Consider the following 22,165-nt stretch of genomic DNA (forward strand, 5'->3'; position numbering starts at 1 on the left):
TCCCACCGAGTCACAAGTAACCTGTTTCAAAGTTCTCTACCACCATCACAATCTATCGAGAACCAGTGGCAAAATTGTCAAGATGTAATCAGAGAAGCCGTCTCTGACGTGCTGGAAACCCCTGTATTGATGTGAAAACACACTTGGCAGGCAAATGCACCCAAACAGTGGGCACGCAAAATGGCGTTGCATAGAGCAGGGGAGGAGAGAAAAACACCGACTTCTCAGAAGGAAAAAGAGGGAGTTCGAAAGTTTTTTAGCAGAGGAAACAAAATTTAAAAGTCCATAAATGTCGAATTGAAGGCTGCAAAGAAGAAAGTGAAAACATCGTAGTGAAACCGCAGCAAATGCTGAGGATATGGAAGGACCACTATTGCAGACTGTATAACGGCGACCACGAACCGAATCCATCTGACAGAGAGAATGGTATATTCAACATAGACGATGAAAGCCAACAATCCCGTCCTCCCGACTTAGACGAAGTAAATATTTCCATATCTAAACTGAAGTCTAATAAAGCCGCTGGAGCGGATGGCTTAAATGCCGAGCTCTTTACAGCAGCTGGAGATAAGTTGGTTATTAGCATGCACCAACTTATCTGTTAAACATGGTCGGAAGAAAGCATGCCCGATGAATGGAACCTCAGTATTGTTTGCCTGATTCTAAAAAAAGGAGACCCTATAAACTGCACCAATTATAGATGAATCACTTAACTACTTAAGATCGCTTAGAAAATCTTCTCTGCAGTAATATGTGAACGTCTAAAGCCCATCGTCAACAACGTGATAGGTCCTTATCAGTGTGGTTTTACACTAGGAAAGTCCACAGTCGATCCAATATTCACATTACCGCAGATCCTGAAAAAAAACCAAGAACATTAAATCGACACCCACCATCTTTTCATCGATTTCTAGGCCGCACATGACAGCATCTACAGGGACGAGCTGTATAGAGCCATGTCTATTTTGACATCGTCCGTTGTGCAGGGGGTGCCAGCACGTAACTTGATACAATCGAGGATTGTCGATCGTCGATGAACTCGAAACAAATTATTTTTGACAGCACGTAATTTGAGACGAGTTCCATTGTGACTTTTACTTAAAAAAGTCATTGTGAACTATAAAATGAAATGTCAAATGAGTTTTCTTTGAAATTATTCCATTCTAGTTTCAATTATAAGTTTTTTCGAAATGTTTTTCTTTGATTCGGAGACTGAAAGTGAAGGCGAAGAAGTGTCCTATGCCAAAATAAAAAGAAGATATTTGAGAGATAACAGCAACCCATTCGAATTGAGTGAAAATGAGTAAATATTCAAAAAGAAAAGAAAGATTATGTATAACATTTGTAAAACAATTTTTTTTAGCTTTGTACAGCAGTTTAGAGTCAACAAGGAATGTTTTAAAATGATACTTAGCTCGTTAGATCTTCCACAAGACAGAAGAAGAACATCAGTTCCACCAGTTCTACAGCTGTGTGCAACATTAAATCTCCTAGCTAGTGAGAGTTACCAAACCAATGTTGGAACAAATGTGTTGCTAAGTATGGCACAGACAACAGTTTCCAAGTTCTTTCGCCGAACGTTGAGTCTCCTGGAAAATAAGTTTTGTCCGCAATGGATTAAATTTGATTGCTCTAAATTTAGAGACAGCAAGGAGTACTACTATAGGAATTTTAAACTACCGGGAATAGCGGGCTGCGTTGATGGTACTCATATTCCTATTTTAAGACCAAAAGAAAACGAGCACATCTATTTCAACCGTAAAGGGTTCCATAGTTTGAATGCAATGGTGGTAATATTATGAATTCTATTTTACATACTAAAATGTACATATCAATTTGTCTAGATTTGCAATCATCTAAACGAAATAATAGTCAAAATTTCACATTGTTTTTTATTTATTGACATATTTTGTTTTTCAATATTTTGTTTTTCCATTTTTCCGCACAAAAATCACTGCCGACGATAACTTATTTCTGTCGAGTGAAAACTTTTGTTTCAAACGTCAATTTGAAGTTTGTGTGCTGGCAAATCTTTCGAAACAATCGAGGAAGCTCGATTGAACCAAAATGTGTGCTGCCAATGCTCGATTGTATCGACTAAACTCGGTTGTATCAAGTTACGTGCTGGCACCCCAGGATGACCATGAAGAATACACGCTGCTCCATAAAGGTTGGAAACAACTTAACAGAACCTATCGATATCAAAAAAGGTTTAGAAAAGGTGATGCGCTGTCATGCGATTTTTTTTAACATCGTACCTGAAAGAATAGTGCAGAACTCCCACGTCAACACTAGAGCCGCTATCTTTCAAAAGTCTGTCCAATTACTAGCATATGCTGATGACATTGACATAATTGTAAGAACTCAGCGTGATGTCAATGGGGCTTTTTTGAGTATAGAGGCAGAGGCAAAAATGGGTTTAACGGTTAATAAGGGAAAAACAAAGTATATGCTGTCAACAAGAAAGGACATATGGGTGAGGCCCTAGTTCACACAGGACTGAAGCGCCACCTTAAGTAAGTTTCAACATATCTTCAGAAGCTATTAAACTACTTTCTTCCTTTTTTAATGATGGAAAGCAAGCTGTTTTCTTAAATGAAAATCTCCGATATTCTTCCGGTTTAACAAGGAGTTCCCCAAGGATCAATTTTAACCCCCTTCTATTTTCATAACATGTGAATGAAATCGGTTTAATTATGAATGAAGTATCAAAACATTTTTATACCGATGATATTAAAATTTACAAAAGCTGTCCTTTGGGTTTAATTTACGACTGCGCTTTCACCCTGAACCAAGAACTAGAAAAGATATCCTAATCGGCGTCGTGCGATGGGTTGGTTCTTAACGCAAGTAATTGCAAATGGTTATATCAAAGGAAGAATTAGACTTAACATAATGTCCTTCCATATTTCTAAACCAAAACCCATTGGAGTTCGTAAATTCCAGTTAATATCTAGGAGTAATCTTCAATAAAACATTGACCTGGAATAACCACATCAACCAATTAGTAGGTAAAACTTATGGAACGTTTAGAACGCTGTGGACCGCCCAAAACATCAATCCATTTAAAACCAGACTAATTCTAGCAAGGACCCTTGTAATACCTGTTTTTACTCATGGATGCGAAATTTTTTACAACTGCGATTTCATCAGTAAAAATAAATTAAACATAGCATTCAATAGTATCATTCGATACATCTCTGGGTTAAGAAGGTACGACCGTGTTTCACATTTCCAAGAGATTCTGCTTGTCAAATCAACACTTTCTACTTTCGATTTCAAGGTATAAAACAAAGCACACTCCGTCATCAAAAAAGGACCTACAACTTATTTATCTTAGCTTGGCTAAGTCTACCGGTCGCCGTCATGAACGAAGGATTACTATTATTATTAAATATACTTATTATTTCTTTAGGCTAAGAAAACAATTGACTATTAAATCCCTCTCTCGAGCAATGAAAGTGTTGTTTTTTAAGACCCTCATTATCCCCGTCCCATAAAATAACCCAAGTTCCACTTTCAAGTAAAAAAAAGATGCGTGTCTTATACGAGCTAAAAAGCAAGCTAAAGCTCTGAATATAAATAGCGAATTGAAGCTTGTTTAATTCGCGGCTCCGAATTTAAGGTTGAATAAAAAAAGATGTACCAATCCAAATCATCGCCTTGAAGACATCGAGATGTAGTCAAAAAATAATAATAAAATCCAACATTTTAAACGACCAGGAAATATAAGGATCTCCAACAACCTTAAAGATGTCCTAAAAACGTTGGTTAATCTAACGTACATCCGCATAATTATGTAGTACAAATAGGTACATGGCCTTAAGTTTTAAAAAACAAGATAAAACGGTAGTACACTTGCGTGTATACGCATTCCTGTTTTTTGAAGTGTTTATAGATTGTATCTCAACTATCTTTGCACATGATGAAAGTCAAACGTGGCTTCTCAAAAATAGGTACTCTATGACGCTAACAAAAGAAAAAAGCAATGGATTACTTGAAAACAAATACATATATCCAAAAAGATCAGCAATTGATATTTTTAAATCTAATACCCAAGAAATGAACGGTGGTGTGCCATAGGGTTCCGTTCTGTTTCCGACACTCTTTCTCCTTTTTATGAATGATCTCCTGTTTGTTTGAAACTTCGCTGAAGACAGTTCACTCAATTTTTCATATTTTCTTATAGATTCGGATGTGGATCTTAAACATCAATTTATGACCTTGACAAAAAAAATCGTGACGATTAATGCCTCCATAACAATGATGTCTATTGCCCGGTAATCGTTATTTAACACCATTGCCTTAGTCACTATCCATGAGTGGCACTTTCTTTAGAGAAACTGAAAATAACTTGTGAAACGATGACATGCAATGTCGGTAAAATTACCTTTTGGTTAAATTCAGCTGAATGGTGTTCAAAATGAAAATTGAAAAAGAGGCTGGGATGTGACGCACACCGATAACTTCCCATCCCGTCTGTCGATTTGTCTTTCTTAAAAGTTTGTCTATAAATACTCGTATGAATTTTTACCAAATTTGCGTACTATTTTTTGTAGATTTTATTTTTTATGAAAAAACGGATTGTTGGAATTTTTATATAAAAATTACTGAATATCGAAAACAATATTTTCTGTGAAATAAAATAAGTTTGAAGCCAATATTTTAAATTTTTGAAAAGCTATTTGAGTCGAAAATAAATTGTTACCAAGTTTTAGTATTATTTTTTTTAGAGTTTTATTTTTTGTAGAAAAAACTGTCAATTCGATTTTTCTCAAAATTGTATCAGATGTCAAAAACATTATTCTTCGTTGCACAGGGACCTTGAAACTTCGAGAAATGTCAAAATTTTCAATTTGACAATTCGGACCCATTACAATAACTTCCTATGGGAAGTTAAAAAGAATATTGGTTATTATTAACTTTTCTGCTGATGCTGCTACTATCCCGTGAGATTCAAGGATCGTACATAAAGATCGCCATTATCGTTCCCATACTATTTCGTTAAATGTATGTAATGTTTTTAAGTTAGGTAAAAATCATATCCAGTTTGATGACTATAAAAAATGTAACATTACTCAGCTATGTATATAACTCATTACTCGAAATTAACTTTGCTTTATTTTCAAATTTATGTTTAGATGAAATGATTTTATGTTGTTATGAAACCTTATTTGATTTTTTCGTAGATCTACCCAAAGCACTTATTAAAACCTTTAAATAGAAGCCCGACAAGGTAAGAAGTGCATCTTAAAACTTTTAAAATAAAATAAATAACAACTGGTTGAAATCGAATCTATCGAAGAGCTTGCGAAGAACTGCTATACGACTTTGTGACTTTTTGTAATACTGTGTGTGTGTGAGTAAATGTAAACGGATATCCATCTTGTAAGAAAATTCTTCAAGCCATCTCCCAGAGTCAATTTTGAACATGTTCGCAGATTATTATAAGACTGCCTTAAATGATTTTTCCTCTGAAAGCACGGGTTTTAAAAAAAAAATCTACAACTACTAACTTATAACAATTCTCTGCTTTTTGTTTTTATGCATTCGATAAACACTCTCAAGTCGATTGCATCTTTACAGACATTAGCAAGGCATTTGACAAATTCTTCTCCCACCTGACATCTTCTCATCGACTTAGTAAACAGTTCGTTCCATATGTTTTGCACGTGGAATGTATTGGGGTACAAATGAGCGAGAATTCCAATATAAAATAAATAAATTATTAAAACAACAGAAGATAGAGAGGAATGTATACAAACTCAGCGAAAGTTCGAGGGAGGCAATGAAAAGACATTTTTGTTACATTATTATTTCTATTCTGTATAATGTATTTTTTTTTATTGGTTGATTGGGAATGTAGACAATTAAAAAAATAAACACAACAAGATTAATCAAAGAATCAGAATATAAACTTTTTGTGGTTGCCAATTAGAAAAATTAAGGTTTTACCTACATACTTTTTTCGAATCATTTTCAAATGAGACAGATATTTTTAAACCATGCTAGTAGCAGTGCGAACATTTTTTGTTTAGTTTTCTTTTAGGAGTAAATAATATAAAAAGAATGAATTAAACAAGGTACATACATTAACTACAGAAATGTCTTGAGAAAATTCAAATGTTATTAACTTCCCATAGGACGTTATTGCAATTGGTCCAATTTGTCGAATTAATTTTTTTTACATTTTTCGACGTTTCAAAGTCCCTAGAGTTTAAAAAAAAGTTAAAAGTTTGTCTGTGCGTGTGTGTGTACGTATGTACGTCCGTAAGTTCTGGGACTTTTTTCGTCGTCCATTACCCATGAAGATATTGACTTTTAAACAAATTGAGTGGGTGGTTTTTTTTTTATCATAGCAATTAAAAAAAATTAAACCAAAGACAACAAATAAAAATAACAATACTAAAACTGGTTAAAAATTTAATTTTAACTCAATTAACATTTCAAAAATAAAAAACATTGGCTTCAAACTAATTTTATGTAACAAAAATATTATTTTCGACATTCAGCTAATTTTTATAAAAATCCAACAGTCATTTTTTTTTTTTAAATTGAAATCTACAAAAAATAGTACTAAAATTGGTAAAAATAGTTTTTTGACTAAATTGGCGTTTAAAAAATATTTTGAAATCAAAGTTTTTAATCATATGCAACATTTTTGTTATAATGTGTAAATTTTTTTAGAATAATTAAACGGAATGGGAAGTAATCAGTGTGGGTCGCATCCCAACCTCTTTTTTTTATATATGTATATTGAAAATACATTCATGTTCAAATAACAGTTTTAATGGTCACTTCTTTAAAAACTCCCTTTAGTTGATGTGATGTTAGGTGAAAATTAAAATTGACAATGATTTAGTTATATATACAAAATAAGTTAGTTTAATTTGAAATTTAAAGTACTTTTCTTCAATGTTCAGGTTTGTTGATCTTACTTCCTAAATTAAAAAATTGAAATGCAAGTGAAAATCAATAGTTTAAAATAATGAAAAAATTGAAATAAATGAAAATTTTGAATTTAACTACCGTTTTTTTTCATTAAGTTTCTCGAAGAAGGCAATCATTTTTAAATTTTGTACTTAAAAAGGATTTTTCCTAAGAATGCGAAAAGCTATTACACTATCTTTAGCCATTTATCCATTTTTTGAAAAAAAAGACGAAATGAGGGCGAGGAGGATTGTAGGTTCTTAAATGAATGTAGTTACTTTTTTGGTTTAATACATTAATTTAACAAAATTATGCACCACCCTGCCAACCTAAACAGATAGTATCGTTCTTGTTCATGTATCTTTTTAATTTGTTTACCTTTCTGCTTCCAAAAGGATAAATATAGAACAATATGTTTCCCAATAGGTACACATGCATAAATTCTCAATTTTTTTCAATTTTAAAACAATTGTTTCGTACTGCTAAATATTAAAGAAAAAATCTGAAGCTACTATTAGAAGGTCAACATAAACGGTCAACGCGTTGATTCTTTGACGTAAAAATCACGTCATTTGTAGACCTACAATTAAAAACTATACAATAATTATGTTATATATGTTTCGTTAGTACAAAAATTTATAAAATGAATTTTAAATCATAAATATTGAATTTAACTTAAAAGTAAAATACATTTATATCAGTTAAAAAAAATTGCACTATTGTGAACTGAATTGTATGAATTGTAAACTGTATTGGTATAAATTTCAAACTTCCCGCCCATCCGGCCATATTTTATTTAAAATTTAAAATTAAGAAGAAAAAGGAAAAGAAAATGAAATGAAATAAAACCATTCCACACGATAGTTCCGCACAGTTAACACGCGTTTTATTTAATCCGTACTTTTTCGCTTGGTTTTTAAATTCATTAATTTGCGAAGTTATTTAACAGCTCAAGTAAGAGCTAATTAACAAAAAAGCTTGTTAAATTTTCATGGCGCCCGAGCAGGGACAAATTTAAACTAATAGTTTGTTCCAATTTTAATAAGATTCGCGCAGTGTTCAATCTATACATATATCGCACATATATGTACATTAAAAATACATACATTCTCGCGTGTGAATTTTATTAAAAAACAATTAAAATTTAAATTTAAAACAAAAAAAAAAAAATATATATCAAATCGGTGGAATCATAAATTCGTGCGTGAGTGCAAAATTGTGTACAAAAAACCACCCCCATAAGGATTCATTGCTGCAAATATCGCCTGCAGAGAACAACAACACCAAAAGGAGCTCCAAAGTCACCCCAATGTCAGAGGACAAAAGCCCAAGGGAAGTCGACACAGAAACTGAGGTATCCACAAAAACTGAAAGTTCTTAAAATTAATTTACTGCATACAATTGCAAATATTTGTTAAATAATAATTAATTTCAATTGATATAATTGATAGCAAAAAATTGCAATATTTTTGTTTTAATAATTAAAACAACAGCACAACTTTCAGTTTTTGTCATTTTTTGCAACACATATATACACATACATACATATATTTATATTATATTTGGTGAAACAAACAAAGTGCGGTTTTTTGTTTAAAATTTTGTATTCTATATTCTATAAACTCATAAGTTACAAAATTAATAAATTTAATTCAATAAAATTAATTGCATCTCGATCTGTTGCCGCGCCGCCGCCGCTGCGCTGTCGCCGTCCGTCGTACACATCGATATTTTTTTTGGAAAAACACACTCGTTATCTTCGTGATAATCGTTTGGAACTTTACGTTCATAAAATTGTACAATTTATTAAATTAAATATAAAATTTACGAAATATTAATTTCATTTAATTAAATTAAACAATTTATGTAAATAAAACCGAAACTCTTGTAGAGAAATTTGTTTACAAATTGTTTTGTCATTTCCCTCGTTTGACAATTGACAGTTCGTTAAGTTCATACTCTCTTTCGTTAAGCTTTCAGGTATCAAGAGTGATCGTGTTTAGTGAAGCAAAATATTTTCCAAATATATTATACGAAGAGTGTGTTCAGCCAAATATTTATAAAAAATATTTTATTTTCAAACAACTTCGATTTGAAATCAACAACTTTCGGCAATTTGCACATACAAAGTTTTTTTTTTAAAATTTATTTATTTTCGAGGAATTTCGTATAGAAATAAACTAATTTTCTAACGATTTTCCAATTTTTGTAAATTCAAATACTGAAGTGCAAATTGAATAGTTTGGATAAACTAATTCCAATAAATAAATTATTTTTCGAAAGATAGTAAATAAATAAATTAATTACAATGACGGGCAAGAAAAGGCAGCAATCACCAAAGAAAAGCGCAGATCTTGAACATTTGGTTCATCAGCGATTACAAATTAAAAATAATATAATTCGCATTAAAACGGGTCTTGAGGAAAAAACTTTATCGTTAAATCCAATTGAATTAGAATGTCGATTAGATATTTTAAATTCATATATTGATCAATTAATGAATTGTCAGTCGGAAATAGAATCCGAAGATCGTGCTGATGATTCTCGCGGTGAATTGGAAGACATTTGCGTTGGTGCTAAAGCACTACTTATATCACATGTCAATAAAAGGCGAAAGTCTAGTGTAGTTGATTATTCATTCAGCAACCCACACCATTCACGACTTCCAAAAATGTCTTTGCCTAAATTCAGTGGAAAGTACTCTGAATATAAAAATTTTATCAGCCTTTTCGAAAGTTTGGTAGACAACGATCCAATGCTTCCAGATATTGAAAAGTTCAATCATTTAATTTCCTGTTTATCAGGTGCAGCTTTAGGAACAGTTAAAGCTTTCCAAATTACAGAACAAAACTATCCAAAAGCATTAGCAAGTTTAAAAAAAGTCTACGATAATAATTGTTTAATCTTTTTCGACAATGTTTCCACACTTTTTGAATTGAAAGAAATTTCCAAACCATCCGCGTCCTCATTGCGAAGCATGATCGACACAGTGTCTGCAATTTATGATTCGCTTCTTTCATTGGGTGATGAAAAGAATATAACAAACGCGATCATTATACATTTAGTTATGTCAAAGGTGGATGCAATCACTAGGTCAAAATGGGAAGAACAACTAGATTTCAATACTCTTCCTTTATGGAAAGATTGTGAAGAAGCTCTTAATAAAAGATATCAGCATCTTTCTGCTGAAGAAGCTTCAAGTGCAAAGTCAAAATCTTCCGATAAGCCCTCCAAAACTAACCAAGATTCAAGTCGTTTAAAACATTCAAGGTCCTCATTTGCTTGTGTAAACTCGCAACAAAATAAATCCAAATGCCTATATTGCAAATCAAACGACCATTATATAACGACGTGTCAAAATTTTACTGCGTTGCCTGTCCAGCAAAGATTCGAGTATGCTAAAAGTGTTCCTATTTGCATTAACTGCCTTCGAAAAGGACACACAGTTTCGAAATGCAAAATGAGTCGATGCAGCGTTTGCAATCGATCTCATCACACATTATTGCACCAGTACGAATCAACTTTTAATAGTTTACCGGCACAACCTTCAACAAGTTTTCAAGCTATGCATGCCTCAGTTTCGGCTGATAAAGTTATTCTTGCCACTGCACTTGTGCAAATAAAGGGCAGCTCTGGAGAATACATGATAGCTCGAGCATTACTTGATTCTGGCTCTCAATTAAACTTCATAACAGAAGAATTAGCCCAAAGATTAAAACTTCGAAAGGAAGAAAAACCTTTGAATCTGCTTGGCATTGGAAAGGCAAGTGCTACAGTGAATAAAAAAGTACATGCAGAAGTAAAATCAAGATTTAATGATCATTCGTTTTCTGCTGATTATTGGGTAATGAACTCAATATCGTCTTATCAGCCGGATCAAGCAATAAATACTTCGGATTGGAATATTCCTTCCAACATTCAACTAGCTGATCCATATTTTAATAAGCCACAAAAGATTGACCTACTTATTGGAGCAGACACATTTTTTGAATTGTTGTCGGTTGGTCAAATTAAACAAGGTCCCGAATTTCCAACTATTCAAAAGACAATTTTTGGCTGGATAATATCTGGGAAATATCCCAAGGGTACAAATAACAGTACCAAGCATTGCAATCTAGTATGTCAGTGTGAAGATTTATCAGATTTAGATGAAAAGATACCAAAACTCTGGTTATTGGAAGAATTTCCTGGCGAAACGAAAAAATATTTTACTCCAGAACAACAATTGTGTGAAAAACACTTTGTTGAAAATACAAAACTTTTGCCGACAGGTCGTTTTGAGGTTAAACTTCCCTTCAAATTATCCTCAAACTCGCTTGGATCATCATTCGAAACTGCCAAACGTAGATTTCTTGCACTTGAGCGCAAATTATCCAAAAACAGCGATTTGAGAGGAATGTATATGGATTTCATGAAAGAATACATTTTGTTGGGTCATATGTCACCAACAAATAATGAAATTCCAAAGGGCCCGCACTATTTCATTCCACATCAGTGTGTTTTGCGACCACAAAGTACAAGTACTAAGTTGAGAGTTGTTTTCGACGCCTCAAGTCGAACATCTTCTCAACTATCACTGAATGACATCTTGATGGTTGGGCCAACCATTCAAGAGGAGCTATTTTCGACGTTGCTCCGTTTTCGTACACACAAATATGCTATTACGGCTGATATTACGAAAATGTACCGGCAAGTTCTTGTTGCGGAAGAGCACACGAATTACCAGCTCATAGTGTGGAGGCAGCATCCGTCCCAACTATTGCAAATCTTTCGTTTAAACACCGTAACGTATGGTACGTCTCCAGCGCCATTTTTAGCGATACGGTGTTTACAAATGTTGGGCGATGCTAACGAATCTTCTTTCCCCACGGGGTCAGATATAATTCGAAGAGATTTTTACGTTGATGATCTCTTAACTGGTGCTGATAATCTTGAAACCCTTAAAATATTGAAATTCGAGATTCAAGAAATCCTCACAAAAGGAGGGTTTCAATTAGCCAAATGGTTTTCAAATCATCCAGAGTATCTAAATAAGGATAGTTCTGAAAAATCAATTAATTTTAATGATTCAGATTTCACAAAAACTCTGGGAATGTGTTGGCACCCTAAAGAAGATACATTCAGCTTCAATTTGGACAATAATTTTCATGATCTACGAGCTACTAAGAGAAACATATTATCAGTTTCCGCTCGTCTTTTCGATCCTCTTGGTTTGTTATGCCCCATAGTAACCAAAGCCAAAATCTTATTACAAGAGCTTTGGGTTGCAAAGATTGAATGGGATGAGTCGATTCCATTGCGCCTTGATACAAGTTGGCAAAATTTCAAAACTAATTTATCTCAACTTGGCGAGATAAAAATTCCAAGATTTGTCGAAACTCATTCGAACGCAAAAATTCAAGTTCATGGGTTTGCCGATGCTTCGACGAGAGCTTACGGTTGTTGTATTTACATCCGAAGCCAAAGCACAGCCGGTATCAAGTCGACGCTATTAACTGCAAAGTCTAGGGTGGCCCCTTTGAAAACGAAATCGATCCCTCGATTAGAACTTTGCGCAGCGCATACTCTTGCTAAGCTATGGACAAGAGTAGAGGCAATGTTGAGTCTTGACATCGACCAAGTTATTTTCTGGACCGATTCCGAAATAACTTTGCATTGGATAAAAACACATCCATCTACGCTTGCAACCTTTGTTGCAAATCGTGTGTCCGACATCCAAGAGTGGACACAAAAAGTATCATGGAGACATGTACCAACAAAACAAAATCCAGCAGACATTCTGTCAAGAGGCTGTAACGTTGAAGAAATCAATGCTTCAATTTGGTTCAAAGGTCCACAGTTCTTGTTAAACGAACAATCATCGTGGCCGGTCAATTCGCATTTTGAATTGTCTCCAGAAGATGAAGCTTTAGAGAAACGAAAAACAAACACGGCTCTAATAGCAGTAGAAAAACCTCGAACTAAACTTCTAGAATTTATAGAAGAAGAATCCTCATATAACGACCTTATTACTACGTTTGCTTATATAATGCGATTCTTTAAAATATCTAATAACAAAACAGAAAGAACATTTGAAGAATTGCCAACGGCAAAAGAAAGAAACTTGGCGTTTCTAAGAATAGTTGAAATCGTCCAAAGTTATGAATTCCCACAAGAAATTGAAAAACTTCGTAGGAAAATAACTCTTCAAAATAGTTTTCAAAAACTTAATCCGTTTATTCATGAATTTCAAGATAACAAATTTTCATTTTCGCTGATTCGTGTAGGTGGCCGTCTCTTTAACGCCCCAATTGAATATGATAAAAAATTCCCGCTTTTGTTAACCAAAAATTCACCATTTGTAAGAACGTACTTAACGTATTTGCATCGAAAAAATTACCATGCTGGACCTCAAGCTATGGTGGCATTGCTTCGTGAAAAGATTTGGCTAATAAATGCAAAAGAAGCTTGCCAAAAGGTTGTGCGACAATGTATAAATTGTTTTAAGTACAAACCAAAATTACTCACACAAATAATGGGTAATTTACCGGCGGATCGATTGCGAGCGCAACGACCGTTCTTAGTATGTGGCGTAGATTTCTGTGGCCCGGTACACACCACCCTTAAAATTCGTGGCCGGTCACCCAATAAAACTTATATTTGCGTCTTTGTTTGTTTCGCCTCCAAAGCTGTACACATTGAATTAGCTTCTAATTTGTCGTCTGAATGTTTTATTCTCGTTCTTAAAAGGTTTATCTGTCGCCGAGGACTTCCGAAGACGATCTACTGCGACAACGGGACGAACTTTGTCGGAGCTCAGACGATCTTGAGGGAAATTCAAGAGGAGATAGAGCGAGGAGCAAAAGCTGTTCGACGGTACGCAGCAGAGGAAGGCTTCAACTTCGCCTTGATACCGCCCAGGGCACCGCATTTCGGAGGTCTATGGGAAGCGGCGGTGAAAGCGGCGAAAACGCTGTTACAGCGTACCGTGGGCAACGCACTTCTCACAACAGAAGAGCTGCTCACCGTAGTCATCGAGGTCGAGGCAATCCTCAATTCAAGGCCAATCGCACCGCTAAGCGCAGACCCCAACGACGGAGAAGCCCTCACCCCAGCGCATCTACTAATCGGCAGCAGCTTACGATCGCTGCCCCCAGAACCAGTTCCGGAACGGCAAACGGGCTGCTTGAAAAGATGGCAGCTTCTATGCTGGCTCAAGCAGCAGTTCTGGCTGAAGTGGTCCAAGGAGTATCTGCTTGGCCTACAAGCGCGATCCAAGTGGGTACAGGAGCAGCCCAATCTCGTCGTCGGCAAACTAGTTCTTATCCACGAGGACAACTCGCCTCCTCAGCGGTGGAAAACAGGACGAGTTATAGGGGTCGTCGAAGGGCAGGACGGCAAGGTCAGGGTCGCCGACGTCAAAACATCAAGTGGTGTACTCAGACGCCCAATCGTCAAACTGGCCCCACTTCCCGATGAAGAATATTGAAGCCTGCAGCCTTTCAACGTGGCCGGTGTTTCGTTAGTACAAAAATTTATAAAATGAATTTTAAATCATAAATATTGAATTTAACTTAAAAGTAAAATACATTTATATCAGTTAAAAAAAATTGCACTATTGTGAACTGAATTGTATGAATTGTAAACTGTATTGGTATAAATTTCAAACTTCCCGCCCATCCGGCCATATTTTATTTAAAATTTAAAATTAAGAAGAAAAAGGAAAAGAAAATGAAATGAAATAAAACCATTCCACACGATAGTTCCGCACAGTTAACACGCGTTTTATTTAATCCGTACTTTTTCGCTTGGTTTTTAAATTCATTAATTTGCGAAGTTATTTAACAGCTCAAGTAAGAGCTAATTAACAAAAAAGCTTGTTAAATTTTCAATATACTTGCATTGTAAAAATGTTAACATTCTTCCACACCCTAATATGAAACAAATTAAAATAACGTTGGCTTAAATAAATATTATTTGGTCAAATCATATGATAGTCAACGTTTTAAGCATTAACGCTGTGAACGTTGACGGTGCGTTAGCACCGAAAATTTAGATGTTTTTATGACTTCAGAGAGTCAACGAGTTAAAACTTTATTTTGACCGTTTAATTCTAGCTTGAGTCATGGCTTAACTGCAATCACGAAATGACTTAAGTCCTCCAATTCTGCCTAATACACTGCAAACTTCTTTCCTTAATACTTACTTTTCTACATACCTACCCACCCACTACCCACAACGAAGCATTGTATCATATCTTCCTTACATCGATAGGTATGAATAAACAATAAATGTATGTAAGTCAATGTGTTTTACACGCAAACGTAATATAATTATGACTACATGCAATTCATCACGTTTAAATAGGAAATCCCGCTTTCCAGACCTTATTGTTGTACTGTACGAAAATCCCCTTTTTATTATTATTTCATAAAAACGCCATCATTAAAAAAAGTATAACATTTTATATTTTCAATCTACAGAAACAAGTTTAACTGTTTTTTTTTGAAACAAGGACATTTCATAAAATGTATAATAATTGTTTTTCTTTTTCTTGAATGAAAATCAACAAAACAAAAACAGCAGAATTATCTATTTATTAAGTCTCAGCAAAATTGCTGTTTAAAAATATGATGCTGTTGAAATCAGCACGCGTCCCAACACCATTCTCGATAGCTCTATGTGCCTTGCGAAACAATTCCTCATGAACACCCTCAGACGTACTCGGTAAACTCAAAATATACCTAGCCAAAGTCCTAAGATTCGGAAAATTAGTTGTTCTCTTCCAAAACCTTAACAAATCATCACTCGAGCTATCGAAACTCTTTGTCACAAAGTATTTCTGGATTTCCTTATCGAATTCTTCCTCAGAATTGTCATCGTTCCCAGCATCTCGTTTGGTATTGATTTTCTTGAAATAAAATTCTTTGATTGAATTGAAAACTTCCTTACGTTCGGCTTCAGTTAGGATTTTGAGATTTTTGAAATTTGGATTAAGGAATAAGGCAATTTTATAGATGGGATCATCGACCGGAAATTGTGTTTGGATGAGTTCGAGAGTGTGGAACTTCAATCGGGCATTCATCTGGTGTTCGAACAGAACCGGGGAATATTGTTCGACTAGCTTTTTCTTCCACAGCAGAATCCCGTTGATGGTTATTTGGTTTTGTCTTATTGTATCCACACACAGCTTTATTACCTCGAAGCCGTTCAGAATGGTTTTGACTTTGTTCTTTGGAATATCCGAGAGAGCACTGTGATCTCTTTGGCACGGTCTGGTGTATTTCAATAGCTTCTCAATGGGCTTGTTCATTTCGTAGAATTCTTCCAGCAGGTCGAGCAGACATTCGCCTCTGCCCAGGGCGTAGTTGTGTTCCTTGGTTATGTGCTCTATGAGTTCTTGCACCTTTCGAACTATGTCGGAGATTTTAAGTTCCGGATCGTCGACCTGCAGGACTTTATTGGTAATCGATTCCAAGCTGTGGGTGATGCTTGGCAATCGAGTGTAAGCTGCAAAGGCTTCGGTCAATATCGCATTGCTCTCGTTCAGCACAACAATACACCTCTTCTCCAGTTCATCGGTGTCCAGATACTCCTTCATGATCTCCACGAAGGCTTCTCTCACCGCCTCGCCAGTGGCTTTGTCATCGGGAAACTCCTGAATGCCCACCACGTAGGATCGGTTTTCAAAACACTGGGATATTGTGTGCGTTTTGACTGAAAAATAAGACACCGGCTTCGAATGCGGCTCTGCGTCTCTCACCAGGTCAACACTGACACTGAGGTGTGGTTCATCGGCTATGAGTTCCTTGATCTTCGCCTTGAGTGTGCGCATCCTATGTGGAATGCTGTGCTTCAGAATTGTTTCATTGCTGGGTATGAAATCGTTGGCATTGGTCTCGCCATATTTGGCTCCGAAATTGATGAGACTCTGAGCGAATAATCTAAAATTGGGGCTCTCCATGAAGCTCAAGGCCTGTCCACTGCTTGTGATGACACAATCGATCATATTATTGGCCACAACATTGCTCAGATCGGATTCAGTTTCATTTTGAATCTCCGCCGCCTCGTCTTTGATGAGTTCTTCCAGTGGTTCCGTTTTGGGAGCAGGCATACTGTGTCTCTTTAAATGGGCCTTCGATTTAGTTTCGGTTAAAGTTTCAGGTAGTTTTTCTTTTTTAATTATTGCCATCTTTTTGGGATTATGATTGAATTTGATGTTGTGACTTTCGATATGAAGAACCAGATCTTCTTCATTCGCACTACTGACAAAGGTATCACAAACGGTGCATCTATAACAAGGTTGTCGGAGATCTAGAAAAAGGATTCATTCTTGAACTTCTTGATAGATTATAGGGAGAACAGTGGAAATAGATGCTTACCCTTGTAGAAAACCAACTCGAGCCAATTCCAGATCAAATTCTTGATCCCAGCCACCTTGAATTTGCTAAAGTGAAAAGCGTTGGAGGTTTTATTTGAATTGTACAATGATCTTAGCCGAGGCACGGACATGGCATTTGGTTTATTTGTAGAGTTTGATTTTGTTGGATCCGACTTTCTATAAGTTCTCGTTGTAGTCGTTGTTGTTTTCGCTGCGGCAGTTGGTGAATCCATAGGTATTTCCTCTTCATACATCTGCACGTCTGGAATGAGTGAATTCTCCAGCTCGCAATTATTGCTCTCATCCGAGAAGCTGTCTTCCTCGTCTTCGACCTTCATACTGCGGGGATCTTTTATTTCCAGATTTGGTGCCTCGATACCCTGCTGTCCGAGATTGTGCTTTGCCGCCAAAATGGCCTGACAACGCAAGGCGTGCTTTCGAATCGAAGATGTGCCATTCTTGTTGGAGTACGTTACCAGACTTTCACAGAACCTGCACCGAGCAAAAGGTTGTCTCTGCTTTTTGTAGAACACCAAGTCCATCCATTGCCAGGCAAAGCACCGGAAATTATTCTTCTGTTTTGTCATCAGAAACGGTCTCTCCTTGGGATTCCTGTACATCTCGTTCAGTTGCTCACGCGTCAAGAGTCTTGGCTTGTCGGCGATTTTGTTTGCACTTTTCCGATTGGAAGTGTTTCTGATTGTCGTCTTGGGGGAGGTTTCTTGGAATTCTTGCTTTTCCCGTTTGATCAGAACTTTCTTGCATTTGTGGTTCTTCAGCTGCCCCATGGACTTTTGTGGATCCTTGTCAAATATCTCACTGCAATCGCGACACTTAAAGAAGTTCTGCTCAACGCCACCATATGTAATGGCCAGAAAATTGTCCCAAATCGAATTGTTGAGCGATGCGCTTCCCACAAACTGAAAGTTCGCATTCTCGCTCGGGTCGTGCAGCTTCTCTTGGATAGCTTCCTTTGTCAGAAGCGATTGCGCCAACATATACTCATAGTTCTGGGCAGTGAATTGCTCAGGCTCTTCGTCGATCTCATCGTAAATTACAATAACATCGTCGTCCATAATTTACCTTGTTTTGAAGGGAAGGAAGATCGATGAAAATGTGTCACAAGGTGTAAGTCCCAATCTTATTACAACAATTCGAACTTGTTGCTTATAAGAACGCGGAAATGTTTATTGCAATACAAATTAAAAATTCATAAAAGTTAAATGGATTTTTTGACACATATGTGGAATATTTTTGTAGATAAAAATATTCAACAAAAAAAAGTTATGAAGCCCTCCTGTCAAAAAATTTGAGCATTTTTTTGAAATAGCGACAAAAACAAAAATCGAATGTCGCTCTATTGACGTTTGTGACCGCGCTCAAAACTCGTATGGGAGGGTGTGTTCAGTGGGTTTGGATTTTGTTATAATAATTTCCCAGTTTTTTCTTGTGGGTGGGTTACACGATAGGTCTTTGTTGCTGGGATTTTCGGCTGTGCTACAAAAGTGGTAAAAATAATATCGCAAACATTTTATTATCCTTACATTAGTGTCAATTGGTTTCTTATAATTTAAATGTGTTTTGTTTGATATTGACTTTTTGTGTAAAATCACGTTTGTTCGTCCATTAGTTCATTAAATAAATTTTCGGATTCGGGCGCATTCATAAATCTAGTGCAATAAAGCACTACAAAGCTTTTCAATTCGGAACTGGCATATTACTGACAGATGTAAATATATAAAATAAAATCATTTGTGTTGCGAGGTAAACTTGTCAAGCTAATTGGAACAGCAATTGCGAAGGAGGATACAAATTTAAGGCTATCTATACCTGTGGAGGAGAGATTGAGCGTTACGATAAGGTAAGATAAACCACAAATACTTTTCAACTATTTTCATTAGAATTAATATTACAAAATTCGTCGTTTTGAGAAATTAAGTTATTTACAAGTACGTTTCATTTGAATAAGACTGGGCTGTATCGGGTAGCTGTAGGTACTCTGTTGTACGTACATGTTGGCTTAGAAGTAGACTGAACGCACCTAGCTAATCTTATCTGTTTAAAAGCGTTAAGAATACTTATTTTAGCATTAAGTTTTTCTTCTGCGTTTAAATTTTGGAGTGAATGAACCAGTGACAAACCAAAGTTCACATCTTCATCAGTATTATTATTGTCCTCTTCCAGGTTACCTTCAGTAAGTCGGTTTTCCATGCATAGAAGTAAAAATAATAACAGTTCAAAGCAGACATATTTACGCCTTTTATTCGCAGCTAAGCAATCGTCATGTATGCGCAGGCGTGTAGACGCCAATACTGATTAAACAATCGGCCGATAGTTGGCCGACAGATTATTTTGAATGTATTCGGGTAGCCCATCAAACTTTTTTATAGGCCGATACTGAATCGCTGTAGTGTGCGCATATACATTCCTCTTCATACTGATTAAGAAGCCCACCAAACTGTCGGCTGATAACAAATATGCAGCCCTTATAAGTATTCAATCATCACTTATTTACGAAAGCGCATTAAGTCTCTACTCACTTCCTTAGAAATGTTAAAAAAAATAAAAATAATGTTTTTAGTGCTAAGGGAAGACACAATATATGTCTTAAAAATAAATAGTATGATTTGGAAAAGTAAAAATCCTAGTCTTCTAGGTACGGTTAAAATTATTTTAGTAAAAACTTCGATTTGAACTATCTAATCAAATTTTAAAAATACCTCTTTTTAACATAATTTTTACATTTCAAAAACTAAATGTGGTAGCCTTGCTTAAATAACAGATTCGTTGCAGTTAAAAAAAAAAACAAAAATTACTTTCGAACCGTTTTGCCTCTTTCTGTTTAAACTCGTTTAAGAACCAATAAATCATGAGAACCCATCGAAATGATTGCCAATTACAAAACCCTGTCGACCTCTTTTCTTAATTTCGAATTTTTATTTCTTAAGCCTGCTCTAATCTCGAAAAATTAATCTTTTGCACTACTTATACCGCGAAAAACTTAGTAGAGTCCAATGTAAATCGCTGTGGCACTGGCCACCCTACTCCATCTAACACCTTTAGATATACTCAGCAAACTCAGCTTCATCACAGTCGACTAATAACAGTATTGGCCACTGAGTAATTTTGAATAAATTAGAATCAATTCCAAGGTAACCAGGCTATACCACACCCCAACTACAGTTCCATAAAAACTTCCAGATATTTCTAGGAGGATGTAACGATCCTGGAAGACGAGTCATTCCACTTATATACAGAAGGATAAGAAACCAATGAGGGGCTTGGTGGAGGCGTGTGCTCTGTACTATTAAAATTTAGTCTCTTATTCTGCTTTCCCAATCATGTAACGTATGCCTTGTTCTGGCTCCGAGAAAACATAATACCAACATCTGATTTCCGGTTTTTCTCATATAGTCATCCCACCATTAAATCTCTGGACTCCGTCTCTATAAAAGTCCCTCTCAATCGATTATCTCAGAAGGTTTAAAAATTCAACTTTGCTGGCCACCAGGCTATAGAGATATTCCAGAAAATTCTAAAGCAGATTAACTTGCCAAAAATGTTACAATACTACCCATTCTACTACGTCTGGCAAATGCTGGCATACCAATCGCCAGGTGTAAGCTTTTACTAAAACAAGATGCTATAAATAAAACAAACATCAGGTTGAATAACATCACCACATACAAGACCACGAAAAACATCTGGCCTACCCTAGATTCAAAGCACTCAAAAGTGTTTGATGTCTCTAAGCAAATTGTAATAAACTCTATAATTAGTGTCATAAGCACTCCACGTGGCTACCCGTATTCTCAAATGACTTTTTCGTGTACGGTTTCCGGAGATGCATAGTGACGCTGATTCAGCTCTTCTTCCTTCTTGTGTTAGCGGATTCCATTGCATTGCTTGCGCTGTAATACAGTCGTTACCTTTTCGAAGCGTATGTCCCATCCATTGCCACTTACGCCTTCGTGTTATATAGTCTATAGGTTAGTGGCCTGTTCTTCTATTTAGGACTTCATTTGATATACGGTTTGGTCAGCAAACCCTTAGGATGTTACGAAGACGTCTATTCACGAAGGTTTGCAGCTTTCTTGCAATGGCTGAAGTAACTTAAAGCTGAAAGTTCCCTACTTTTTCCACCGGTTGCGAGAAAATATTTATGACAACCTACCATCGTGCAGAACGTGATACTTTGATCCATCATATGTTTCTTTAAAATAACGAGTGTGGCCACAAGGTGTTCTCTGATGATTCCAGTATAACTTTTGCTATTGATTTGGCAACGGCAGGTAGAACGCAAATTCCTCTCCAGTTTCGCACTTTGTTGGATCTCCTTTTTTTGGGAGCTTGACGATCATTCCCACCTTCCACTCGTAGGGGAAACCTTTGGGTGGTACAGGCTTCGCGGATGAAGCCGTTCTCGCTCGATGACGTTGGTGCTGCTTGTAAGAGCTCTGCGGGAATTCCATCAAGTCCTACCGCTTTGTTGTTCTTAAGTGCTTTAATTGCGGCAATAATCTCATCTTTACTGGGCAGTGCGGGTGGATTCAGTGATTAGTTTGTTCGGGCGCTTCAAAAAGCATCGGCTGCAAACACTCGGTTTAAAACCGAGGAAAAGTGTTCTTTCCACCTTCTGACTTGCTCATCCACCGAACTTATTACAGTACCGTCTACTTCTTTCACCAGGTGTTGCTTTGAGCTGTGTGTACCGGTCAGCTCATTTCTTTCTTCAAAGAAAGCTGTATGGACGAGGTAAACGAGCAAACTGATCTTCACCTACTCTGTACTTTCCTTGCTCTCACTCAAAAGCTTAAGACCCAGGTAGGAGATCGTCACATCTATAACAATCTCAGCAACACTAACATCATAAGT

General features: G+C 36.0%; 3 protein-coding genes across 3 annotated transcripts; 2 read left to right on the plus strand and 1 right to left on the minus strand.

The window, feature by feature from the left end:
• Positions 1-1,023: 1,023 nt before the first annotated feature.
• LOC129941388 (putative nuclease HARBI1) lies at positions 1,024-2,132 on the plus strand. Its single transcript, XM_056050013.1, has 2 exons — positions 1,024-1,303; positions 1,364-2,132. The coding sequence occupies exons 1-2, from the start codon at positions 1,191-1,193 to the stop codon at positions 1,800-1,802; spliced, it is 552 nt and encodes a 183-aa protein (XP_055905988.1). The 5' UTR covers positions 1,024-1,190; the 3' UTR covers positions 1,803-2,132.
• Positions 2,133-9,238: 7,106 nt separating this feature from the next.
• LOC129949376 (uncharacterized) lies at positions 9,239-14,398 on the plus strand. The gene has a single exon (XM_056060808.1). The coding sequence runs from the start codon at positions 9,239-9,241 to the stop codon at positions 14,396-14,398; it is 5,160 nt and encodes a 1,719-aa protein (XP_055916783.1).
• A 956-nt stretch (positions 14,399-15,354) lies between these two features.
• Positions 15,355-18,627, minus strand: LOC129940565 (uncharacterized). The gene is made up of 2 exons (XM_056048943.1): positions 17,292-18,627; positions 15,355-17,223 (listed from the first exon to the last, which is right to left on the minus strand). The coding sequence occupies exons 1-2, from the start codon at positions 18,364-18,366 to the stop codon at positions 15,509-15,511; spliced, it is 2,790 nt and encodes a 929-aa protein (XP_055904918.1). The 5' UTR covers positions 18,367-18,627; the 3' UTR covers positions 15,355-15,508.
• Between the last annotated feature and the right edge of the window lie 3,538 nt (positions 18,628-22,165).

The sequence above is a fragment of the Eupeodes corollae genome, chromosome 1, assembly GCF_945859685.1.
Source record: "Eupeodes corollae chromosome 1, idEupCoro1.1, whole genome shotgun sequence".
In the NCBI taxonomy this organism is placed as follows: Eukaryota; Metazoa; Arthropoda; class Insecta; order Diptera; family Syrphidae; genus Eupeodes; species Eupeodes corollae.